Consider the following 25,791-nt stretch of genomic DNA (forward strand, 5'->3'; position numbering starts at 1 on the left):
TTTTCCTATCCAAAGTAGGCATTCTTTTGCTCATACAGTGGCTGAGTGAACCATCTGCTGGACTGAGGATAAAGATAGGGTGACACAACCAGTCACAACCAGACATCAAGAGGTGTCTGATGAACCAAATTCTGCCTAATTCCCATTATACCTGTTTGTAACAGTGATCTGCAGCAGTCTGCCTGGTTTGCTAGAGACCAGTTTTGAATGAGGGGCCTCTTTCATGGGGCATTGTCTGAGAGCTGAAGGCAGGAACCCTCCCTCCCAGCCCGCCTTTTAGTTCCAGACTGATGTGTCAAACCCATGATGAACTTGCTTCATTCATGGCTGCCTTTTGTGATCCAAGCACAAAAAAAAAAAAAAAAAGAAAAAAAAAAAGAGTTAACTGAACTGGATCGAATTAGCTTGGTGAAAACCAAGAATGTCTCTATTTAACGAAGTGTGGCGTTAATTTGGGATATCTTTCTTTTGGGGCTGTTTCCTCATGTTAGACAAGATATAGAATAATACGGCCTGACTGCTCAACTGAGTGACTTTCTGAAAGGTTAAAAAAGCAAGATCTTTCATTGCCTTGAATGACTTTGTTTCTGTGAAATAAAGTCTGGGGCTTTTTCACTGCAGGAGCTTAAAAAAAAAGCAGCAGTTCTGCCTGCAAAAAGCTGTGTTTGAAAATCAGAAATATAAATCCTTGACAATACAGACTAATATTTTCTTATCATTATTATTAGCTAAAAAACCCTGCAACTATTTCTATAACATTGTGGACACCACAACACCAATTACAAAAGAGCACATCTGGGTATTTCACATAAAGTGACTACACTAGCAAATAAATGGAAAACTATCAAAATATTCACCAATAAAAAAAACCCGAAAACCCATGAACACTCTTACTCATATTTTAAAGAGATGTGTGGGAAATATCCTGCTTCTCGAGGAAGAAACAGGTGCTGAGACTGCACAGGAACATTTTTTAAATCAGACTGTCTGCTCGGGGAGGTGGGAGCTGGGCGGCCTCGCCGGGATTCCTGCCGGCGCTTCCAGCCCGAGGTGAGCGTGAGGAGATGCAGGCTCTCACCCCCTGCACGGAATTCACTGTGGAGGGAGTTGCATGTTGGGTGTTTTGAAATCCATGAGAACGTTTTATTTTTTAAGTTGATCACAACAGCACACCCCTAAAGTTCCCACCTCACTTGTAGCAGTTTGCAGAAACCACCTCCCTAGGACCGCAGCCCACTCATCACAAGCATCCCACAAGCAGCCATTTTCTTGACTTCCTAAGAGCACTCTGAGCACTCTGAAATCTAAGCTATTATAAAAAATACTGTCTTTTTTTTTTTTTCTTTTTTTCTTTTTTTTTTTCTCTGTTACAATCACAGTTCATAGTGATAAAGCTGGTCGCAGTCCCACCTCTGTTTTTTTCCCCATGGTTCAAATAAATTGGCAGGAACTTTTGCTGTGGATGTATGAAAAAACTACGTTTGGAACTTGGAAAAAATAAAAATTTAGCTTTTTTTGAGTGCGGTTTTCCGTGCACAGTGATTGTAAAAAAAAAAAAGTAATTACTATTCTTCAGTTATGAAAATACTAGATTTTCTCAGTGAAAAAGATTCTTTTCCAGCAAGTGGACTTTTTCACCCCAAGAACTAAAATCAAACTGGGTTTCTCTGGCTCACTGTCATTAACATAACTCTCAGGTGCTGTTATATCAGATTCTAATTATCTCTTTACTGGACATACCTTCCAACACACACAAACTGGCTTGACTACTCCTCTTTCTGTTCACTGAGAAGAGCTCATTTACTTTTTTGCTCCTGTGTTCTTCACCATTTCAAGGAATCGAGTCCTTTTCTACCTCTTCCACTCATCCAGGAAGAGCAAGAAACCCCCTGCTCCACCACTTTGCAGTCTCAGGTACCTCAAGGTGATGTCCCAGGTCCAATAATGATTTTTAACAGACACTCCATGGTTTCCTCTTACAGATAATAAACCTTCATTCACTCCAACAATCTTCAAGCAAGTTAGGAACTTGTATAAGGGAGGTAAATCACACCAGCACAGGTTCAGTCAGGTGCAGTAGGATTATGCAGGTGACCCAAGCCACCCACCTTCTACATTGCCCCTGCCCCACTACAGATAGAATGGATTTGTCAATCTAGCACAGAAATTATTCATATCCCCCATTTCACTCATCTGGGAATTCAATTACATTCCTTAACAGTTACTTTACATAAGATGCTTTTTTACCAGAGTAAATTGTATCCATTATTTTATTTCAGTGTTTTCTTTACATGGATATTTTTACTGAATAGTAAAGTTTATTTGAATTTCTGGGGTTTTATTAGCTTGGATTTAACATTTACTCAACTGAGATGAGAGCTTCTCTTTATTTCCATGTTACTGGAGAAATAAAAATAGAATAAACTAATAACAGAGATAGACATACTATAATGCTGATTCTGTGGAGTGTTTTCTGTGGACTGTTTCATAATTATGACAAGTTACTACTTTATACATCCTTGTTATTTTCCCTACTTAAACACATTTCATTAGAACTACATGAAACTTGCTTTTTTTTTTTAGTGACACCCACTTTTCATGATGTAGCTCAACACTTACATTGCATGCTGATTATTTGCAGTTTGTACAGAAACCAACACAGTGGAGTTGAGTTTTAGAATTATCACAGGCTCAAGTTTATGACTGGAGTTTGTAATTTTGTCTTTGGAAGTTTAATGGTGGTTAAAAATTCAAACATTATGTCTAGTGGCTGCTTAAATATTTAGCTTCGAAATGCCTAGCGATTAAAACGATGTTTAAAAAATCTTTCCTATAACTGATTTAAACATTTTAGCACCTGAACCATTTACTCTGACAACATAATGAATGGGAATCAGACCCCTAAATTATCCTGTATGGAAAGCCCATTTTCTTAAGGAGCAAGTTTTTTACTTATCTTTAGCCATTCATATTAGTTATATGATCACTGTACTGAATACCATTAGAAATTAAACTACGGTCTTTACATTAATCTTTACTATTCAGAGTACTGAAACCTTCATTCATCTTGACAACTTGTAAAAATAACCAAAATACTTATGCACCCAGTGTGAGTTTTCAGTTTTTCTCCTTTGATATAGAATATCTGTATACAAATTATAAGCAAAGCTCTACCCTGTTCACTTTCCATTAAATTGAAAACTATTTTTGAAATATTTGAAAAAATTATTTAAAAATTACTAAAGAATTATTGCTACTTCTCAGTCTTTGGATTGATTCTCATTCCATTGCTTACACATTTTTCTTTGGACTCTCAAAACACACATCAAGACCTTGAAATATTACGATGCAGTTTAAGTTATTAGAAAGGCACTAGAAAAATAAAACAGAAATTAATAAAATCAGATATAGTTAATGAAATTCAGAAACTTTGCTTTCCATAGAATATTATTATCCTGCTGTGCCTGGCAATGCAGACATCACTTTATACTCTGGAAGGGATGACTGTCATGTCTGGCAGCCGAGCAAGTATGGAGTAAGCATATTACCATTTCTTTCCCAATCAGATTCTGGGGAACATCACTTAAGACACATCACTATATAAATTGTCTTGCTGTCAAGCCCTTCTCCAAGGCCTTCTGGAGTTTGTGTAATCCCAGGAGGACACAATAGAGTATCAGGTTTTGTTGCTATCACTCCATTTCTTAATATTACTATAAAGCCTCATGCCAAGAGTTAAGAAACTGAACTGAACTGTGAATGTAAGATGTATTTTTTTTTGCAAATTATTTGTTCTCAAGCTACATATTCTTACACAGACTAATTTGGATATTGTCTGTGAGTATACTGATGAACTCTGTGGAGCTCTTTAAAGGTGGCAGAAAGCTCTTTAAATAAGTACTCTTTTCTCTTCTAGCTCGTGTAACTCCAATCTAGAGCAGCAGAAACACAACACTGCAATTATATTGAAGCACAGACACTTTCAGTTTAAATAACCAAAAAAAAAAACATTAAGAAAGTTTTGGGTTTATGTATACTTTCATTTTGCAAACAGATATAAATTTGGATCCACAATAGCCTGGTGACCAACTCTGAGGTGTCTGATCCTGCTGGAGAGAGACCAAGAGAAGAGGAGGAACGCAGAGCTGCATTCATGAGCTCTACCAGAATCCTAGCCTTCTCCTTCCAAAAAAAAAAAAAAAAGTATCTTAAAACAATGGCACTTGTACTTCCACACTGATGGACACATTACTTGAGCAAATTCATTTGTTAATCAAGATTTACAATACTTTCTAGTATCAAAAGTGATCCTACACAGAGTACTCAACTGAAATTTAAGTTTCTGAACACAACAGTTTTACTTTAACAAGTTAATGTTTTAAGCATTTAGATATTCCTCTTTTTATTTGGCAGTTGTGCTAAAAAACCTAATGAAGCTTTATTCTCAAGAAACCATTAAAGAACATTTGTACAAGAAATTGTGCCAGCATCTCCAGTAGAAGACCCTACTATTAGAGATCTTTAAGTCAGCCAAACAGATCTATCAACCCTAAAGTAGAATTTTGCACTGCAAGTTCCAGAACCATTTCTGAATGCTAAAAAAAGCCCAAGCATTAATCCTTAATTCTTACAATGAAACTGTGTGTGTGTGTGTGTGATCAGCTTTATTCATAATTGCTCCAGTGAATCCTAGTAATACGCATGTTTCCTTCTCCACTATTCCATCTTCCAGATATTTATTGCCAGAACTTGGGATAAAGTGTAACCAGTATGTAGGCACAAGCTTCACCTTCTCTTCTCTAAGTTTAAAAATACCTAGGTGATTGAACTATTTATTTTAAAAGATGTTTTTTTTAATATAATCTCTGTGCATGTATACATACCTATATATAGACACATGCTTATATTGTGTGTACGTACATATATGTTATTATACAGTGTATTCTTAGAAAGCTTCCAAACATCTATCAGTTCAGTTTCCTAGATCTGGAGTTTGATCAGATTAGTAACAACCTGTCAGCTTTAAATATCGGACTGTTTGTTTCCCTGTGTCCACTGCCTCCGATCTTGTTAATTACCTAAACTCTCTTTCTGTAGGTCTTGTTAATTACCCGTCTCCTGTCTCAGAGGACCTTGTTAGTAACTTGTACAATCTCTCTAAAAAGGTCCTAATAACACATTAAAATTAGAGATGCTTTTCTTTTAGCACTTGTCAAGTGGTGTAAATTGAGAAATTTTCACATTGGTTTACGAGCCTACTGTAGTGCATTTTCCTAAACACAAACAATTTTCAGAGAAAGGATGTGCAAGGGTTGGTCACAGCACAAAACAATCTTTGTTTTCCAGGAGTACCCTAGATTTCCTTAACTGTATTCAGTAGAAAATCCATGTGGCTTGCGAGTACAAATTAACTTCTTGAGAGCCATGACAATGGCAGTAATTGTAATAATGAATGCAATTTAGCAGAATGTTAGGTAAAAGTTTCAAAGCACTGGATTATGAAGTATGAGGACAAAACTGTTGTTGGGAAATGCTGGCTAAAATATATATAATGTGTATTTAGAAATTCTTCATTGGCTGTATGGTATAAATTCTGTGGAACTAACAGATTTTGTAATATTTGTAAAAACAGCGTTTCATATTTCACTCTGAGACTGCAGCATTTTTAAATTATCAAGAAATCAGCTCATAAGTATCTGTATTGCACCTACACCAGACAACAAAAACTCCCAATCTTAACACTTACATACTACTGCAATAGCATATCTATAAACCCCTTAAAAATACTAATTTATCCAGAATTTATCCACACAGTATTTGTAAGAGGTAACAAAAGAGGTAACAAAACATCATCCTCATTTTATAGGTCAGGAGCTGAGAAATTAAAAGATTTACTCAAAAGAAAACAATTTTCTGCCAGAGCAGAGATTAATACAAATTAGGGATCCATATTTTGTGATTTCCTGACAACAAATATTAGACACAAACCAGGCAGGTTTTGTTTTGCTTTTCTAAAATACTTCTTAGACCTTCTTTGGAAGGTTAATAGCAAATAGTAGCAGTTAAAATTAATGATTTTCATATTACCCTGGGATACTTCTTTCCTTTAGGGGAAGGAAAAAAAAACTCTGTAAATGCTGCTGAACTTCTACATTTTCTGTATCAACAGCTGAGAAACACATGGGAAGATACATTTATCTTCATTGTTTTAATTAGTAAATAAGAGTAATTAGTGACAGAGGATGCACTCAGCCAGTTACCACTTAAGGACTGATTGGGCAAAGGGCTATTCCACAACCCTGTTCTGCAGCTCACCAGTCACCAGGTTGGGATGTTCCCCCACATCATTACTGCTTAATCACCATCACCAAACACCATTAATTATGGTGGACTTGAGCCTGGCCCAAAGCTCAGCCAAGTCACTGGAAAGCCTCTTTATAGATATAGGTTCATCAGTGCTAGGGACCTGACCTTCCCACTCTGCACATGAAATAATTGGATTTGGTCATTTTTGTTGAGAGTCAGGGAAGAGGTTGGGTTTGGTTTGGTTTATTTTCTTTTTGCATTGCCTCCAGCATGGTCCCAGAGACTCAGAACTCTTCTGTGGCTACAGTGTGCTGCTGGAATACATCTTCCAGTTGGGTTTCATCAGACAGGAATCCAGGACATGCCCCAGGACTCTCCCACCATTCAAACACAGACTCAGCTATGTGGGGGGTTAACTGGGAGATCCAGCTGCAAACTCCTCACCCACACCAGAACACTGATTTTAGACACACCTTAATAAAAAGACACCACCTGGTTTACTTGTGGAAATGGTTTCCGTCCAAAACTGCTTAATAGTATGTTGAGTAAATAAAAAGTAACTCAAAGGTCTAAATTCCCTGCGTATGCTTTCTGCATACTAAATTTGTAACTCAATCTCACTGATTTTGTACCCACAGATATGTACAGATCGCTCTGCAGTGTACTGCTAGTTTGAAAAATTGAAAGTGGATTCTGTTCAACAAATGCTCCACAGATAAAAGGTAAACTTAAACTGAACACTTATTAAATATGCACATTTTGTATTAGTTTCTACTTCAAAAGAATATTGTAGTACCAGACACATTTGGAAGAAAGTGAAATTACTTTCAAAAATTCTTACAGAGCATAATGCCTGAGCATATAAAAATTGAGAGCTTCTGTCTTAAATTATTACATGCTGAATATTATTCCATAACAGCTGTTTCACAGTAAAGGTTAAAATGTTTACTATTTTTTGCTTTTTGAAAATAACAGAATAGATGTTTCTCTTATCAAAAGTTTATGTTTACAGAGAAGTCAAGAACTACTAAAAGAGGCTCATACAAAGAGGGGGAACAAATGACTATAGTCCTTCTGAATGGGCACTGTGATGAGCCTTTTAATTACAAAATAAAGAAAAAAAAATTCCATCATGATTATTGTTAAGATTTATATTTATCAAGATCTGCTGCATTCAAGAGCTTCAAAAGATTTCTCTACTTATATCTAGCATCTTCTTAATATATTTTTTCATTTAAAAAAATTAATTCTATGTAATTTTAATTGTTATTTAAATTAGTTCTCTTTAAAGGAGCTTATTTAAATGGAAGTTTAACTGCTGACAAACCAAGTGACATCCTAACCTTACTCTAATCTAGAGAAATTCTTTATTAAATAAACAGTATTCTGAGACTCTTTCTGTAAGCATGTTATTTAAAACACTGGGAATTGACTTGACTCATAGAAGACACTCAGCAGATAATTCACTTAAGTCTGTAGTAGCTTCCAGTGACCAAACCTTTCCAATAGCCCTTCCATTTCAGTTCACTTACTCAATTCACATCCATGGTTACTTTTGTTATGAAAATTATTTTAAGTTTAAATCAGGAGTTCATGCATTATAACCAATGAATAAAACTGAGTTGGGATACAGTAAGATCATTCTGTTAAAAAATCTTCAAGAACAAGAAACTTTTTTTTTTTTTTTTTAAAGAAAATGTCATCAATTAATAAGCAGACAAGGAAAAGGTAAATTTGTTAGAACCATTTTTTCAACTTAAAGCAGTGACATATTTTACGGCCTTGAAATTCCAGTTTGGAGTATTTTAATTTTAAATGAAATTTCTACCAAGCTTAAGTAATTTAATAGAAATTAATCATTACCTTGAAAAAAGAGGACTGATAATTTCCGGCATTAATATACAGGAAAAAATGAGTATGCAAATGAGCAAAAGGTAAATAATTAAGTGCTTAAATTATTATCCATTTGGAACAATAAATGTCGGGGGTGCATATGTATGTGTGTCTATATATAAATACACATATATGCACACACATATGTATGTTTTCCTCCCTGGCAAAGAAAAGCCAGAAAGGAAATAAAAAAAAAAATTTATCCCACAGTTTAAGGAAAACAAGTTAACTGCTGATAGTCAAAGATTAAAATGGTTTATTTAAATCAAAGTTTCTTATCAGCCCCTGGTAACTTAATGCACTCTGCTTAGCACATAGACTGCTGCCTTCTGCAGAGTCTTGAACACACAGGAACTCAGCAAGGCTACAGGGAGCTGAATTAATTCAAGCATGGTAAATGCTCATGTGGGTGCTCCCATTTCCAAACAGAAGAGTCGTCAATTCTTGTTCCTCAGTGTACAGAGTCTTAATCCAGTTTTTCTCTGAAATGCTGATATCCACAGGATTTGTTTTCACTACTCTCATTTTCTTTCCCCTTTTATTTATTCTGTTTCATCTTTCCTTCACACTTGAAGCTTTTCCCTTTAAAACTGCGGCTTAGAGCAGCACAATGATTTAGCAATGAGTGTTCAGTGAAAGCAGAGGACTTCCAAGGAGAACCCATTCTGAAGCACAAGCAAGGTCTTCCACAAACCCAAGTACCCAAGAACATTTACAGCTTACATTAGTAATAAAAATCTAACTTCAAAATGAAGTAAGAGCAGAGTATCAAAAGTGTGTAACTTTTACTTAAAACCATATAAGCAACAACAGTATATAAAGCACAAAAACTGTGTTCCTCAACATCCGACATTTTTATTTATTTAACAGTTTAAGATATCAGACTGAAACACACTGAAAACCTACCTTGAAGATGGCAACATGCTTGCAGGCTTGAAGTTTGTCATGAAAGGATTGGTGGAATCATAATCAAAACTCTCCTGATGAGTCTCACCAAACGCACCGGGTGATTTCAAGTCAGCAGAACTGTCTGATCCCCCATTGCTGAGTTTGTCTGACCTCTTGCTCTCTTTTTTTCCAGTCACTCTTTCAAAAAGACTAACTTTCTCTTTTTTCTCTTTTTTACTGTCTTTTCTGATTTCCACAGGTTTGGAAAACAGACTTATGTTTTGATCCCATGGTGCTGGGCTTTCTTCAAAAGGATTCTTCTGTCTTGGCAGTGTAGCAAATTTTTGGGGTAACGAAGCACTCACATTGGTAAATGGGTCACTTTGTGCTTCAGATGCAGTTTCATCAACTGTGCTGTCAAGCTGGTTCATTTTAGAAGTATCAACACTTAATGTCCTTCTATGTGGAGATTTTAGACTCCCTGCAAACAATCTGTCATTAGTATATTATCAATGAGACACTATAGACATTATATCATAGTTTATGACATGCAGAGAACCCATTTTAGCTTAGGTCCAGAAGCTTTGCCACTGAGTCTCAGACCAAAACACTGCTGAGTAATTAAGCTATCTTAAAAAAAAACAAAAACAAAAAAACCCCCAAACATTTGTGGCCTCAACTTTGTGGTTATGTTTATGGATAGACACCACAGCAAACTTTCCTGTGTGAAAACTTAAGTTCTACAAAGAAGACAGCTGTGATTTGATTAGTGTGTCAATCCAGAAAGTGACAGTAGTCTATTGCTGCACAATAACTATTAACACTGTATTTTCATTCTTCATCCAAATCAGGTTTAAAACTTTGGTGAGAATTTTCATTTTTTAAACCACAAGACCTTATTTTGCCTAGAGTTCCCTCTACAATGCAATACCTCACTACAACACTCTCACATATGAAATAAGTTATCCTCAATTATGACCAATATAAATTATTCCTTATGCTCTGAAAATGCATTCATGAGTTACCACCAACTAATGGAAGTAAAATAAAAAAGGCCAACAATAATTCTTAACTTTTTGGCCTTCTAATTTCTTCATGAACTAAAGAACAGCCCTTTGAGTGCTCGAGTAGAGCAGTGAACTGTTAATTATAAATGTGGAGATTTAAGTAGGATGAGATTTACTTACCACCTTCATCAACTGAACCAAAAGATTCTAGCTGACGCCTGAAAAGATGAGAGTAGCCACCTGTGCCAGGCTTTATTTTTTCTGAGGAGACATGTGATCCTGTTAAATCTGACATTGAATGAGCTGATGACAGCCGCTGAGGTCCCAAAAGGAAAGGTCTTTTTGGTTTTGATTTCATTTGTACTTCACCACTGTACATGTCTATGTTTGCATCAGGTATGTGAGTACTTGGGATGATGGCAGAGGATGTATCCGAAAATGTCCCATCACTTTTCCGGCCCTTCATTTTATCTTTTAGTTTAGCAAAAGGGGATTTGGTTTTGTCCTTCATTGACAAATCAAACATACTTGCTGTCATGTTATTCCTCATAAACTGAATATTGACCTTTATTTCTCCTCTGTCTTTAGTTCTCTTCCCTTGTCTGGACTCCAGTTGAAACCACCTAAAAGCAGAAAAAAAGCAAGTTAAGTTCAGTGCTTTCTGGAGGAGAGTCATTAAACCCTGATTAATGTACCTGGCTGGCATAATTTAAAATAAAAACCACAAATTCCATACCAAAAATTGAAACACTTCTGCACTTTTTTGTCTATATTTGAACAGGAAAAATTGCTATGCAAGCATGAACCTCTTTGCACTGTTGACCTGTTTCAAGAACCAAAGTCAACTCCATGGCATCTGACTAAACTACATCAAAGCTAATGGGCTCACATCTGCTTATAAAGACAAATTTGTATCTTATGTTAATTATAAATGAGAATACATTTTATTTTGCTATTTAAAAGAGCACTTGATATTTTTTCAAGTGTCCTTTTTTTTAGCAGTTAAGTGTATCACCTGGATATATGCTATATAGCAAATATTTCATTCTCTTCTCCTTTCATTTTGCTCAGGCTTATACACTATGAAACATTTTCCCACTCTGTCCCTTCCTTCTACCCACTGGTTGAGCTTTATGTCAACTGCTCTAGCTAAGAAATATCTGAGAATATTTTGGTTCTGTAGCTGCAACCTCTGCTAACATTGATGGCAACTCCACAAGCACCAGTGGCAGAACAGTGAGTGTGCAGGTGTATCTAACACCCTTCCTTGCCAGATCACCAGAAGGAATAACATCAGAAATATTTCCACAGGTTTCAGAACCATGACATAAAGCCCCAATTCCATGGAAAGAGATCAAAGGTGTGATCATCTGTTTCAAAAAGCCAGGAATGCTTTTTTTCCCCAAGTCCAGCAAAAGCTTTGTCACAATCCAAGTGTCTCATTCCCCCCCTACTGTGCCCCGTGGATGACTGACAGACAATTCCTCCTCCACAACCATCATCAATAGTTTTTCCTATCTTAAAAAAAAAAAAAAAAAGGGGGGGGGACACACACACCAGGGATTATTTAAGGTTGAATGAGAAATGCTCTAAACCCACTGTCAGGTGAAACACATGGACACAACAGTGCAGCACCACCACGATGGAACTTTTGAACTGGAGACAAGTAAATGAAATTACCTATCAGCACATATACAAAATTGATTATGCAGTTACATCTGCATTGGTCAATACTACAAATATTGAAAACAAGGTAGAAAGAAGGAAAATAACCCTCAATTTCCTTTTAGATTTCATACGTATTTTAAAGGTGACAGCTGAAATCAAACTTTTAGGCAGAGATACTATTCTTTGACTTGAAAAAATATTAGCAGTGACCCACTAAAGAAATAACCAAAAGATAGAGAGTATTATGGGGTGTTTTTTGCTTAATGATGTCCAAAACATTTTATATCCCATCCTAAACCAGAATAATTAAGAAATATCAGACTGTACTGGCACTGTATAACACTAATGCAGACCAGTAGATCCAGAAGTCAAAACCAGTAGGAAGAAAGTTAAACCTTTAGAAGGAAAGTTTTTTTTTCTGCTGTGAAGTAATGTCACTTATCTATTTTAAATTAAATGCAAAACCTGAAATACGTTATGTGTCTGAAGAAGATGGATCGTTTTTCCTTTTAGTTAATAATGTTTCACTTCTTGGTAACTGATTCCAGAAACACTTCAAGTCATCTATAGAGTCGTTACAGAAAACACACAAAACAGAACCAAGAGTAAATCTTTTCTGTGCTATATAATATCACAAAAACTGGAAGACAAGATAGCCAACTTTCTTTAAAACTCTTCTTTAAAAGGAAATATATTAATAATTTTCTTAAAATCAATAACCCCATACACAGCCTTAGTGAACAAGTTCTTGATCAGACAGATCTTCTTGCTTGTGCAGAAAAAAATAACCCATCAAAAAATCACCCTGAAACTGAGAAAGTTCTCACCATGATTCCTTAGACACATGAAACATAAATTCAAATAGGGTTTAGGAGTGTTTTAAGAGGCTAAACAGACTGAGAGGACCTCTCTTTTTGACATTCAAATTTAATGGCTCAGCCTACACTGTAAGAAAACATATTCCTCTTCTCCCTTCCCTCACAGGTCACAAACATTAATGCTGTAGCTCTGATAAGACTTCTCAATTTTCCTATGTTTCTACTTGGGAATGAGTGAAACTTTGAACTGACATACGACACTTGCTAGCTTATTTTAGAACAGCATCAAGACATAAATTCTTGTGCTTTTGCACAAGAAGAGAAAAGCCTTTTCTTTTAAAAGTGTATGGAGAAAAGCCTTTTTTTTTTTAAACTTCCTTTAACTCAATTATTGACATGCTTATAATGAATCAGCAATCACTCTGTGTCACTATCAGTACTCACCTGACCCAGCTTTTGACATTCACCAGGTCTGAAGAATCCCAGAACACAACCAATAAATTGCCTTTGCAGCTTGTGCCTTTGCTTACAAAGTAGACTTAGAAGAACTTGACACTAAAAGCTTAAATTCAGCTGGGAAAACAAAGAAACTTTCCTTACCCTAAGAGAACACAGTGGCATCAGGGACTGGACCCCATACCTGCTGGGCCCACGTTCAACACTACCACTGGTTCCAACAGAATTTAATCATAAACCCTTTACTGCAGCGAATTCCTCTGGACTTCAGTGGAATTTCTATTTGAATAGTGATTGCTGGATCAAATCTTCATATAAAACACAGATATTTAATTTTCATAGGCATTTCAAGGAGGTTTCTTTGTTACCTTGGAGAATTTATCTTGTTTTAGTTTTAATGAAGGTTCCATATGCTTCAGCTCATAACAAGACAATATGAGAAGCAGATTCAAATACTGATTTTCTTCAAATTCAAAGGCAAATAATTACTTTTCTAAACAGATGAGAACAAATGCAGGCAACACATTTGTGTGGAACTGCACGTGAGTGAGCAACTGAGTCTGTAAATGTTTCTTATTAGAATCTGTTTCTACAACATATGGGCGTGAGCAACAAATAGAAAAACCAGCACTGTGTATAACAGAAAGAAAAAAAAAAAGAATTGGAAAATGAAGTCCACTGTTTTCAGATAACAACATTTGGGTCTTAAAATACTAAATTCCACTATACCACTGCCAATTTTAAAAATTGTAATGTATTATAAAAGCCAATAAAACTTGCTATTTTGGTTTTGTTTACAGTACTTTTAGCCACAATAAATGCTCCATTTGTCAGGCTGCCATGAGCTTATTCTATAGAAAGCCTGTACAAAGTAGGAAAATAGCCAATAGCATACATGAACAAAACAGGGTGGCTTTTATGAGAGCAGATGCCCTTTTATTTAATAACCAAATATTACATCCAGTCTTGCAGACAGTCTTTATTTAAACAGACCTTGTACAAAGTCTGGCAAATTTTCCCAACTTCAAAGGAATCCCTGTTGCCTTCTGAATCACATTCATACTTCTTGCTCTCACCTTCACATGTTCTGTTAGGGCAAAGTCCTCCATACACCCTCTAATTTTGACTTTTCTTCTATGGTTTCCATCAGAGCAACCTTTGCTGCTTTTTCTCATCTGTTTTTGAGTGTGCTAATGGGCTTTGCCTGTCTTGCACAGGTTTCTGACCATTTTTATTGTGTAAGTAATACATAAATTGCCACTCTGTATGCTGACACTTTTTTTTTTAACAAATAAAAGAGAAGATCAAGATTCAGGGCTGGACAGGAAAAATTCTGCTGCTGAATGTGCCCTGATTAAAGTCTTACCTGAATAAACCCCTACCTGAAGAAACATGGCTATTTTCTAACCACGACAAAGTTACTCAGTTTTGGCCATACCTACAGTTAGGGATGGAAAAAGCAAACCCTCTTATTTGTAAGAAAAAGTGTCACCATCTTCTGCATCCCACTAAAGTGAATGGCATGCTATTGGCAGAGATTGGCAGCTTAGAAAAGGTAGATGGGAAGAGTGAAAGAGAAAACTGTAGTATAAACAAACAAGTTAAAAAATTCTGGCTTGCCTATTCCATCTAAACAGCTTATTTACAAACATTTTTTCAATGCAATTTCTTCAACTGTTCTACTGCTTCCCCTTTTCTGATTTAATTTTCTTCCCATGAACTTGTTTTTTCAGCTCACTTTTGCCTATCTACACTATTTCATAGCATTTTCATCCTGCATTCAACAAGTATTTTGAAATCAGTACCTTGTTTCTCCTCCCCAAACAGCAGCAAGCTAATGTCATGGTGTCTTATCCTCCAAATCTGCCATGGAATTTGACAGTCCCAAGCCTCAGCCCTCTCTCTCTCTCTCCTTTGAAGCAGCATCACTCAACCTACTCTGCTCAACATGGAACAGTGAGCAGGATAGGCTGACAGTATGGCTAAGGAAATCCACCATGTAATTTCAATTACATTTTAATTACACTTCAATTATACACTTCAACTTCAGCAGCCTCCAAAACCACTGGGATACTTGTCTACCAATCTCAATAGGAGTAAGAAGTCTTCCAGCCAGCACATGACAGATGATCTGACGCCATCTTCTTGCCAGTGCTGAAGATGGAAACCACTAAAGGAACCTCCTCACTTACTCTGTTGCTTCCCAAACACAGCACTCTGCCTTCACCCTACCAGGAATTATCTGTTGAGCTGATCTGATTTCCCTTTGCTGAAATAATCACATTGCACCCAAAGATTTTTTTTTTTTTTTTAATTTTATTTAAATTAAAAAATGACTGAAGGAATTCTTCAGAAAGCCTCAAAAGTACACAAGCTTCCAACCTTGATCTTACAAGTAAAATCAGCATCCTGGTCTGCTGAGCAACTTTGATCTCTCTACAGAGGGATGAGAGGGATTTTCTAAACCAGCAGGTGCTTCTAAAGCTGCTCCTATAAACGTTGATCAAAAATCCCAATGACAGAACACATTTATCAGCCAGATGGAAAAGAAGTCACTTCTTCACCTGAGATTACTATGTTCAAGCTAGATACACTGAAAAACTTGCTTGTCAAACTACCACTAACTTGGAAGTCCACAGCAAATGGATAAAAAACTTCTACAGCCCAGAACCATCTAGCAATTTTATTAGCAGCAAATGCACTTTGCAAAATGCAGAATTATATTTCATGATAAATCATTCAGATACCATAATGAATTTTGGGCAACTCTTTCAGTAAGTAGAAAAGTTAAGGGAAGGAGTTAAGCACGGACTATTATCATGTATGAGAGAAAATGAAGAAGAAAATAGACTATTTATTAAATTAAGTGAAGATATTCACAAAGAGGAATACTGTTACTTTCTAGAAGCCAACTGAAATAAGATATATAAAGCAGAGTTTAAAAATAAATATTTCAGAGTGTATGGTAACACCACAAAACATATGGGAACTGACAAATATCACAACACCCTTAGAAAGGGGTTAGCTAAGATTAACTGGAATCAAAATAATTAAAGAGGTCTTTTGTTTACTTATTATTTTGGCTAGAACCTATATATGAATATTTTTCTTTTAGAAACAAAGTAACTGAAGGTATGAGAATTAATACCAGGTATTTCAGTTGAGTGTTTGTGCAAGCATATGTGTGTGTGCACAAAAAAAGAAGACATTTCAATCCAGATGGCACTCAGACTCTGACTCAGAATTAAGGCTTATTCAGAGGATGTGCTTGCATTTGCCGTCAAAATGTAAATGGTGGGTTTAATAGATATTCTGAAAATATTGCTGAAATTCCAAAAAGATACAATGGGGCTGAACTTATCCCCCCCAAAATGTCTTTTTGTTCCTCACTATTAACTTTCCTTCATTTTTTCACATTTACTGAGTTGTACCATGAAAGCAACTGCACAAATCCATATGGATCCTCCAGGCTGCACATGAAAAATTTCTCAGTTACTACTCTTCCTGCTTTTGACTACAGTGAAGTAAGTTTTTTCTCTTACTTTAACCACAACATTTTGGTCATTTCAGTTATAGCCTGCCATTTCCACAACTATTGTTTTTTATCACCTAAAAATGCTTTTTTCTGCTTCAAACCAAATTTAGGATTCAAAATCTGTAAATAATATTTATGAAGTCTTAGGCTTTGTAGAAATTTGTTTTTTTTTTTTTAAGGCACTAATTATTAACAAGCACTGGGCCCATGACATGCTGTTTACTGGTTGCTTACTTGTTCATAATTCAATTTGTATTTGAAGCCACCTACTCCAGCCCTGCCTCTTCCTTATGCTGCTACAGATGGGAGACAAGGGAGAACCCATCCATATCTAAAAGGAAGGCTGCCAAAAAAGAATTCACATTGATTTGGAGGAAGTTACAGCATTCTCCTATCTTTCAGACAGCCCAGCAACACTAAAGAATTAGTACATAGAACATAAGGATACTGATGGTGGCCAATCATTAATTCTTTTTGTTTGTTTGCTGAGAAGCAGGATTTGACTATTTTATGTGACAGATCTAAGCAGAGGAGAAGCATCACAGATAAGCCCAAGATTCCTTCAGTGTATTATGCTCAAATAAGCATTTTTTACAACACTGTCCCAGTTTGGGGGTGGGTGTTGAGGTATTTATTGAAACTGGGAGAGGGGGAATTAAGTCACAAGTAAAAAATGTCTTCTCCAACAAAAGCTCTGTAAGAAATAATAATTTTAGCAACCTCTGCCCCCTTCAAATTTGTAACATTTCAGACAAGTCTTCCATTTTAAAGTAGCTGATCATTTAATAAAATTAGCTCTCCAGGAAAGCTAATAAAGGAATGGACAATAAGTAGTGTGGAATCAGAGAACAACAAGGACGAGGCAACTGGTGATTAAATAAGTAACACCATAGTGAAAGCTACTGGAAATTGCTGTGCTCATCTACCACACAGAAGAAAAAAACAAAAACGAAGCAGTCACGAAAAAACAAACAACTGAAAAACACTTCACTAAATTACAAAGTGTAAGTAAATGAGCTTGGTTTAATTCCATGATAATTCAAAAATTTGTTTGGACGTTAAACACTGTCAGATCATCATCAGTATTGAAGCAACTAGGAATTATAACTGAGTTGAGAGTACCACAAAAATGTGTGTATCTCTTAAAACAACACATCCTTTGATAATAATTTAAATTGCAAGAGCAAAAGAGGTGTATTCATTCTGCAGCAGTAGACCAAAACCATTGCCACTGTCAGAACCCTAGGATCTGAACTGACATGCTAAATATACTGCCAAGAAAGCACTATCTGCCCAGCTTTTTGAGCTGTTAAAAAAACCTCAGTAAAATCACTCAGCATCTGGAGCCTAGCTTCCAACTCTAGAGAAAAGAGCAGAGAAGTAACTACAACTACAGCTACAGCAGAGATGGCAGAGTCATAACTTTACAAAGTTAGCCTGACACGATGGGCACTTTTACCCCAAAACACAAAAAATTAACAAGGATCTTGCAGATGCTTTGGCTGAGGTGTCTGGAGGAACCCTTGTGAGGGAGCATCTGATCCACATCTGGATCTAAGTGTTCCAGGAATTTTCACTTTTAAGAACCTGAAAAATTATTGATTTCAGAGAGAAAGAGAAAGGATATTATGCGATGGTACATTCCTATTTTTCACTATCAAATTATAGTAAATATACTGCTTTGTTTCATTAAATCCTGTGCCCAAGCAAGTCTCTTAGAAAAGAAGATGGGAAAATCCTATCATGAGGCCTCTGCCCAGAAACTTTTCTGAAGAGTACTTTTCCTAAGGTGTGACAAAAAAAGCTGTAAAGAAAAAAGAATTCTTTTTCTCAATACAATGTTTCTGAAGGTGCGGTGAATTTTTGAATTTATTTCTTCCAAAATATAAACTACTAAATAAACAAAATACATACAAAAAGCTGAATGACACACACCCCATGGTCTTCCTAGGAATTCAAAATCAGCTGGTAGCCTTTGCTTCTCCTCCTTCACTACCTCCTTACTAAAAAAGCACCAGGGAATTGCTGACAGGGTTCAGCATTGTGCAGAATATTAAATATCTTTTTTGCAATACCCTGGTGACTCTTGAGTCTGTCTCTTACAGCACCATATGTACAGCTGTGTTGGAAAGAGGAAGCTATTAAATATATTAAAAAGTAGAAATATTACCAATAGACACTTCATCAAATAACTGGATCTCATTCATCCCCAAACAAAGCAAGAAATGTTAAGGTTACATCAACATGAGAAAATAACTCTGGATTTAATAACACCACAAGCCTGTTGAACATATTTGAAAGTAGAAGCATTGCTTAATAAAACAGATTAGTGTTTCTGAAACAATGAATATAGCTTTCAACCATCAGAATGCTTTGGTAATAAAGACATTGGACTTGGTCTTGAAAGGCACTGGGTATATCTCAGTTCCCACACCACAGTCACAGCTAGAAGGTCTTTGGGTCCAGATATATTACCTTCAGTTTACTGCCAACACAGGACCAGGAATATTTTGTATCAGAAAGGATTTAATAAAAGGAGACTAAGAAAGAGCGTTTTGTTTGAGGTTGCACTTGCAAAAACATACTCTGGAAAGTTTGCCCTCCTCCTGCGTCCAGGTACAAACCCTGCATCCACATCTCCCAAATACTGCTTAAAGGAGACAGCAGCAACACACACACATTCCATGGGGGAAGACAAGGAGACAACCACAGAAACTTTTCAAAAGCATCTCAAAGCTTAAGGACTCTGAATTATTTTTCCAAAAAGTGACTTTCAGAAAGAACAGTTTCTATGTGTGTCAGCACCTAAAGACACTGAGAGGAAAACTGGACTTTCAGTGACTCCTACCTCGTAAGAATTTAAATTGGCTTTATGTATCCGAACATCCATCAACTTTTTAATAATCTTTGCAATCTAAAATGCTCAAGCAACTTCTGCAAATAGGACTTAGGCTGCTGGCAAAAAAATTGGCCCATCTTCTGCAGCACAGCTTGCAGGCAGAACACAGCTTTCTTGGGCAGCCCTGGTCATTCCAGCAGTGGGCTAGCAAAGCACATTCACATACCATGAGTTCCTTTCTCACACCGCAGAGCAAGGAATGAAAAAAGTAAAGAACACTTAGGAAGCCCTGCTAAGCACAGCTTCATATAAAAAAAATACCAAAGGGATCTCAACGTTTATCTAACTATCACAGGGACTATGTTAATTACCCCACTTGGAAATTTTTGTAATGGTTTTCTAAGACTCCAATACTACTTTTGCTAAAATTGATACCAAAGCACATGGCCCCTCAAAGAGGGAAGAGGTTTTGTTACTTACAGTAACACATGAATAATTTACATATTTTCCTTCAGTTTCTGAATTTATGTTTCTACCTTGACTTACAAAGTTTTGCAGCTAGTAGCATTTTTACTTGACCCATTCACCTTTTTTCCCTGTAAAGCAGTTAGGTCTTTAAGCTGAAGCAGTTACTTATGACTTGCAAGATAATTACAACTGATGATTGAAGAATATTTAAGATGCATGTATAAAGAGCACAGAAACTTCTTGAATCAAGTGTAAACAGAAATTAAGGCCCTAAGGCTACAGGCATTACCATGTGTTGCATCAAGATAACTGGTTTGCCCTTAAAAAGATAAGCAAATAAAAAGTATAATTCTTCAGACCATGAACCCAAAAGAGACTCTGCACAGACGTGTTCATTACTATTACAGGGTAAGTGAACATCCTGTTTTCCTAAAAACTTAGTTTACACAAAACCAAACAAGAAACAAACCAGAAAATGACACCAGGGCAAAGACAGCTTTAACCTGTCTTTGGTGCTCCTTTGACTTCAGCTTCTGGAAGTAAGCAGGACCAGCTTTTAAGATGCTTTCTACAGAAAAAGTCTCATCAACCAGCTCTAGCTGGTGCTGCTGTACAAATTTCCACATCCAGCTGCCCACTCTGACTTTGCTGGAAGTTGATGCCTCTCCAGCACCATCAGAGACAACTCCAGCCTCTTAGTCACTGATGCCAAGTCCAGCATCTCACTGCAGACCCATCATCAAGAGAAGAAATAGCAGACTTCAATATGGACAGCTGGGATCTGGGCACAGGAGCCTTTCCACTCTCTGGAAGAGACACTAAAGGAGGAGAAGCATCTGGGGCAGGTATTTTTTAAGCACTGCAGAAAGATTTGTCAGCACTCACATGTCACTGCCTACACAAAGCCAGCTTAGAGGTCTCCAAGCTGTTCTGGGGCTGCTTCAGCATAACCAAAACAAACAACTCATGTAGGCACAGGCATGGCAACAGTGAGCTTATACCTACAGTTTATGCCCATACTCTTTGGAGAATAAATTTTACTGGTACCAGAAATCTTTGTACAAGTGTGTCCTCACTATGTTATAACAATTTTACTAATTTCACTGAAAAAAGAGAGTTAGATTAGTTAGGTAGTTCAATCCAATGTACTGCTGTGGTGGGGCTTTTTTGTTGCTTTTTTTTTTTTTGCATTTCAAGGCCAGAATTTCCTGACAAACAGCTATTTTATTTGACAAAGGCTTTCTGACTACTAAGCCAGCAGAAATTTCTCTTACTTCTTCCCTATTTGAGGCCTGTTGTACAGAGCAGCCTGAAGGATCGTGGCCTAAGACTAATCAGGATCAAAGAAGCACTGTGCTGCCATGGCAAGCAGTCAGTTCACAGACCACCAGAACATAAATATTTTAAGGCACTTGGTAGCAGCAACTGATAGGAAAACATTTTTAAAGACAACATCACCAGACTGCAAGGGAATGGGAGTCTCATAGATGGTTCAGGCTGAGGCAGGGGTTGATTAAGGTACTGAGCAAAAGGAAGAAAAATCTTTTAGGAAAACAGACCTTAAGGAGTATGTGTGGCAACAAGAATTTGTCAATAAATGTTAATGTTATTGACAGTCCTTCCACATTCAGGGCGACCACTGTGTTTTGTAAACTTCTCTCTGGAAGAGGTCAGGCCCCAATGACACAACTGTATATATTAGGGGGATATATTAGGGGCTTTGAACACACCACAGAAGAAAGAACTACACTCATTTCATTCCAAAGTACATTGATCATAAGGCTTCCCTTCCCCCCCACCAAGTGCAAGCATACCAAGGATACAAATTTTAACTAAAAAAAGCCAATCATCACTTACTCTGTCTTCCTTCTTTGCTTGTCTTCAAATACATCGTTCAGACTTATCGCCACCTGTCCCAAAAACTTGTCCAGCCCCACCAGTGACCTGTGCATGACAATCAGGTACAAAATATATTTTTCTGGATTCTCCTGCATGAGTAATCCAGGGAGCTCGAAGGAGGCCTCTTCTTTCCAGATGGGATCCAAGGTCTTCTCGGCCACCGAGGTGGAATACTTCTCCTTGCCCAGCTGGATGATGGTGTAGGCATCGTTGCTGCCATTTTTACCTTTCGGCTTCAGACCTTTGGCTTGGAGGACCGTCACTTGCACGTGAGTTGGGAACCACTTCTGGGCTTGCTCTGCCAACATCATCTTTGAAGATCGCAGCGGCAACAGCGAGCACAAAAGTCTCTTTTTTTAAGTCTTCGAGTTACTGCGTAAGGGCACTTACGGCGGAGACACCTGTCAGGGGCTCACCCTGCTCCTTCTCCAGCGCTCCTGCCCGCGGCTGGCACTCACCACCCCTCACGTTCCCCCCTCCTCCTCCATGCCTGGGGGCTGCAGGGTCCCCCCGTAACACCGACACCCGCCCGCCCCCGGCCTCCCCCCGCCCGCCGGCCCCGCTCCCCTCCAGCCGCTGCCGCCGGCCCGGTTCCCCACCGTCCCCAGGGCATCCCCCGGGCAGGGCCCCTCCGCCGCACGGACAGGCCCGCTCCGGATGGGATCGCCGCGGCTCCCTCAGCTCGGCCCGACCCGCTACGGGCCCCGCAGGCCGCCGCCGACGTCCCCCCCCTTGCCCCGGGCAGAGCGGTGCCTCAGGGCGGCGGGCAGCGCGGGGTGGTGGTGGTGGAGGGGGGGGGGAGGGAGGGAGAGCCCGGCCGCCGCCCCGCTCTTCCCGGAGGTATCGGGCCGGGCTGCCGCGGCCCTCCCGGCCCTGCCCGCCCTCCCTACCTCCCTCCCGGCCGCTCGCCTCAGCCTCTCGCCGCGCTTCCCCCCCCTCGCCACCCGGCCTGACGGGCCGGCTCCGCCGCTTCCGCCTTCCCCATGCTGCCAGCGGCGGCCCCGGCGGCGGTCAGAGGGCAGAGGGCAGGGTTCGCCCCCTCCCCGCCTCTTCTCCCCTCCCTCCTTCCATCCTTTCCTTCGCCGCACAGGAGCCGGAGGTGCGGAGGGTACCGGGACAGGCAGTGTCTCCCCGGGGATAAGGGGGGGGATTGAGGGGCATCCCCCGGCCTGAGGGAGCTGTGGCGGACGGTGATGAAACCATCGCTGGTTTCGTGTGGAGAGGGGAGAGCTCTCCACTGGAGCTGTGGGCACCATTATTAAGCAGTGTTATATGAGTAACATAAACTGTTTATATTATAGTAATGCTGACAATTTTAAAATATTATTAATTGTATTTATTATATTCAGCAAGGGAAAGAAGTCCCCTGAACTCTGCCGAGGGTATCAGCAGGATACCCAACCCAGTGCCAGGGGTTTGTGTCACTCAGAAGGGAGCTCCCTGCTTTCCCGTCCCACTGTGAGCCCCTTTGGGGACTTACTTATGTCCCACCCTCCCTGGCAATTCTGTTGAGTTAAATGAAAAAGCGGAAATAATTGTCAGATGATTCGTGTGTGTGTAATTTTATTGACAGCACACCTGGAGGCTGCGTGTGCACCTGTAAGCGAAGTCACAGGTATTAAAGTGGTTTCTACAGAAAAAAAAAAAAAAAAAAGAAGTGAAGCCCGCACACAATCAGGGCTGCAAGGCACCAGATCCCAACCCCAACAAGCATAAGAAGCAGGGAAATCAGCAGCCTGGTCAGATAATACTTTATCCAACACCCCTCACTCATGAGTCCCCAACCCACATCTCACGGGTTAGTGAGCAGCAAAAAACTTGGGAGACCGTCTCATACCACTGAGACCTACAGGAAATTAAAAAGCTAAAGCTGAAGGCCATTAGGGAGAGTTAAAGTATGATGCTGCCCACAACACTTAATGCTGAGCGAATTATTGTCTAGGGTCAGAAAAGGTTGGGGATCACCACTCTGCACAGTCATTAGTCAGAGTCCCAGCTCATATTATCTCTGTACACAATTTAAATAACTACTTAATTGACCCTTAAGTTTTGACTGAGAGTGATATTTGTCTGTGTGCTGTGATAATGAGCATAGTGCTGGGCACTTCTTTCTTCTTCCACATTGAATCTGTTTTTTTTGTTGTTGGAAAATAGATGGTCCAGTTGGAAACAGAAGACGTTTTGGGATCATATTTAGACAAAAGCATGTAATTGGATTATCTAATTTCTTAAAAGAGTTATGAATGCTGTCATTATCTGCCTTTGTTTGTATTGGTGAGATACCAATCATCAAATTAAGGCTGCATGGCAGCTTTTTGGGATAATTTGCTATCCCTCTCATCTGAAAAACACTTCCCTGTCACTCCAGCTGCCAGTGTCCCATGTCCTCAGGTGTCTTTTCAGAATGCTTGGCAAGAAGTTGTCAGTGAAGCTCCCAGAGTGAGCTGCTGTTTCTGGGGAAGGAGTAGCAAGATTTCAGGCTGAAAGAGCCAGGAAGAATTACAGTGTTCTGCAGGAGACCATGGGCCATGGAGGAAAGCCATGAGGTTTTTGTTGGGTACTGGGGAGGCACATGTACACCACATTATTTCTTAAATGAATTTTACCACATGCAAATTCAGTTTTAATAGAATATTCTTCATTGCACTAAATCAAAACCAAGCATGAGGCACTTGTCAAATCAAAACAAGAAATTAATTTTAGGTAGGCAGAATGTATTTATTTAATCAGAAGCTTTAAGTCAAACATCATGTCTTGCGTACCGTATCTTAGGAAAAGTTTTATGGCTTCTTATCGCAGGCAGGATTTGTGCTTTTCCCTTGTATTTTATAATTTTTATAATTTCTTATTATTGTCTCCTTCTAAATGGAATCTGACTGACTACATGTGCATGCCACTTAACAGGGGAAGGTGGAAGAAGATTTGCACCTTTGCATACAATAACCCAGTCTGCTTTCAAAAATAAACAGATTATTAGTCCTCTACTCCTCATGCAAAATCTGACGTGTGAGGAGAGGAGACTGGAGCCTTTCTGCCTTTCTCCCATCCCTGCTCAGCTGGTGGCACGGGGGAGATGCCCTCTCAACAACCCCACCCCTGTGCTTGAAGTGAATTCTGCTCAAAGGTGCACCAGATGTATTTTATCCCCTCTTGTACCCCTCTAGGGTCAAGTTGCAATCCAGCCTTTTGATTTCGTTCTCTTTGGAATAGGGACATTGTCATCTTCTTGAATGTAACGTGCGATATAAATGACAAAACATCTCAGAGAAATAATGATATCTCCAGCAGCACAGTGTCCCCTGGCACTGTGTTAGAGCATTAATCCAGAAACAACTCGGATTCCCCCTTGCTAAACCACTGCCACCGCTCAGTGACTGCATGCACTGTGGCTTTTGCTCATCACTCTCCCAAGATTTTTTTCAAATATTATACTAGAAAAAAATCCATTTTGTTCTCCATGCACCATTTTGGTTACGAGGCCCTGCTGCTCCTTTGCTTTGCCCTCCCCATGCTGAGACCAAGCACTGAGGAAGCAGGACAGGCAGTGCAGGAATATCAGTGGCCATTAATATTAAACACTGTGCCTTAGCAATACAGCAGGAATGCTAATGAGGATGGCTAATCTTTGAGAAACCATTTTTTTTTATGCCTGAATTTGAAGTGGGCACTAACCAAACAACAGCTCATGTGGGGAAGGAGACCGTGAAGCTGATGGAAGTGATGGACAATTTCTGTCTCTTCTCTGATTAGAGTAAGGAGACAGAAATAGATACAAGAGAAAGAAAGTCTGGGGACTCAGAAAGAGATAATTAAAACTCAACTGTCCCCTGGGTAAAGGGTGGAATTTTTCTTAGATTGGGTTTTGGCAAGATCTGTAATTCATGCTATCTCTGTGAAAAGGACTTACAGCTTTTTATGTATTGAGGTCATCATATTCCCTCTTCCAGCAAACTAACATCATCAAAAATGCTCCTTAAGCCCAGCATTTTGTTTATTCTGAGTGGTTTATTTAAG

General features: G+C 38.6%; 1 protein-coding gene across 3 annotated transcripts in view; it reads right to left on the reverse strand.

The window, feature by feature from the left end:
• The window catches only part of RAB11FIP2 (RAB11 family interacting protein 2), a 32,066-nt gene extending 9,390 nt beyond the window's left edge, over positions 1 to 22,676 (reverse strand). The window contains exons 1-4 of one of the 3 annotated variants that reach the window (XM_071749522.1): positions 21,736 to 22,676; positions 10,275 to 10,717; positions 9,106 to 9,568; positions 8,410 to 8,689 (exon numbers count right to left, since the gene is read on the reverse strand). In XM_071749522.1, the coding sequence (XP_071605623.1) occupies positions 8,584 to 8,689; positions 9,106 to 9,568; positions 10,275 to 10,717; positions 21,736 to 22,088 (1,365 nt within the window). In that variant the 5' untranslated portion in view covers positions 22,089 to 22,676 and the 3' untranslated portion in view covers positions 8,410 to 8,583. Of the gene's footprint in view, positions 1 to 8,409; positions 8,690 to 9,105; positions 9,569 to 10,274; positions 10,718 to 21,735 lie in introns of those variants that run through there. The other 2 variants (XM_071749521.1, XM_071749520.1) reach the window with 2 other exon arrangements.
• Positions 22,677 to 25,791: the final 3,115 nt, after the last annotated feature.

Source organism: Heliangelus exortis, chromosome 7 (genome assembly GCF_036169615.1).
Source record: "Heliangelus exortis chromosome 7, bHelExo1.hap1, whole genome shotgun sequence".
NCBI classification, from domain to species: Eukaryota; Metazoa; Chordata; class Aves; order Apodiformes; family Trochilidae; genus Heliangelus; species Heliangelus exortis.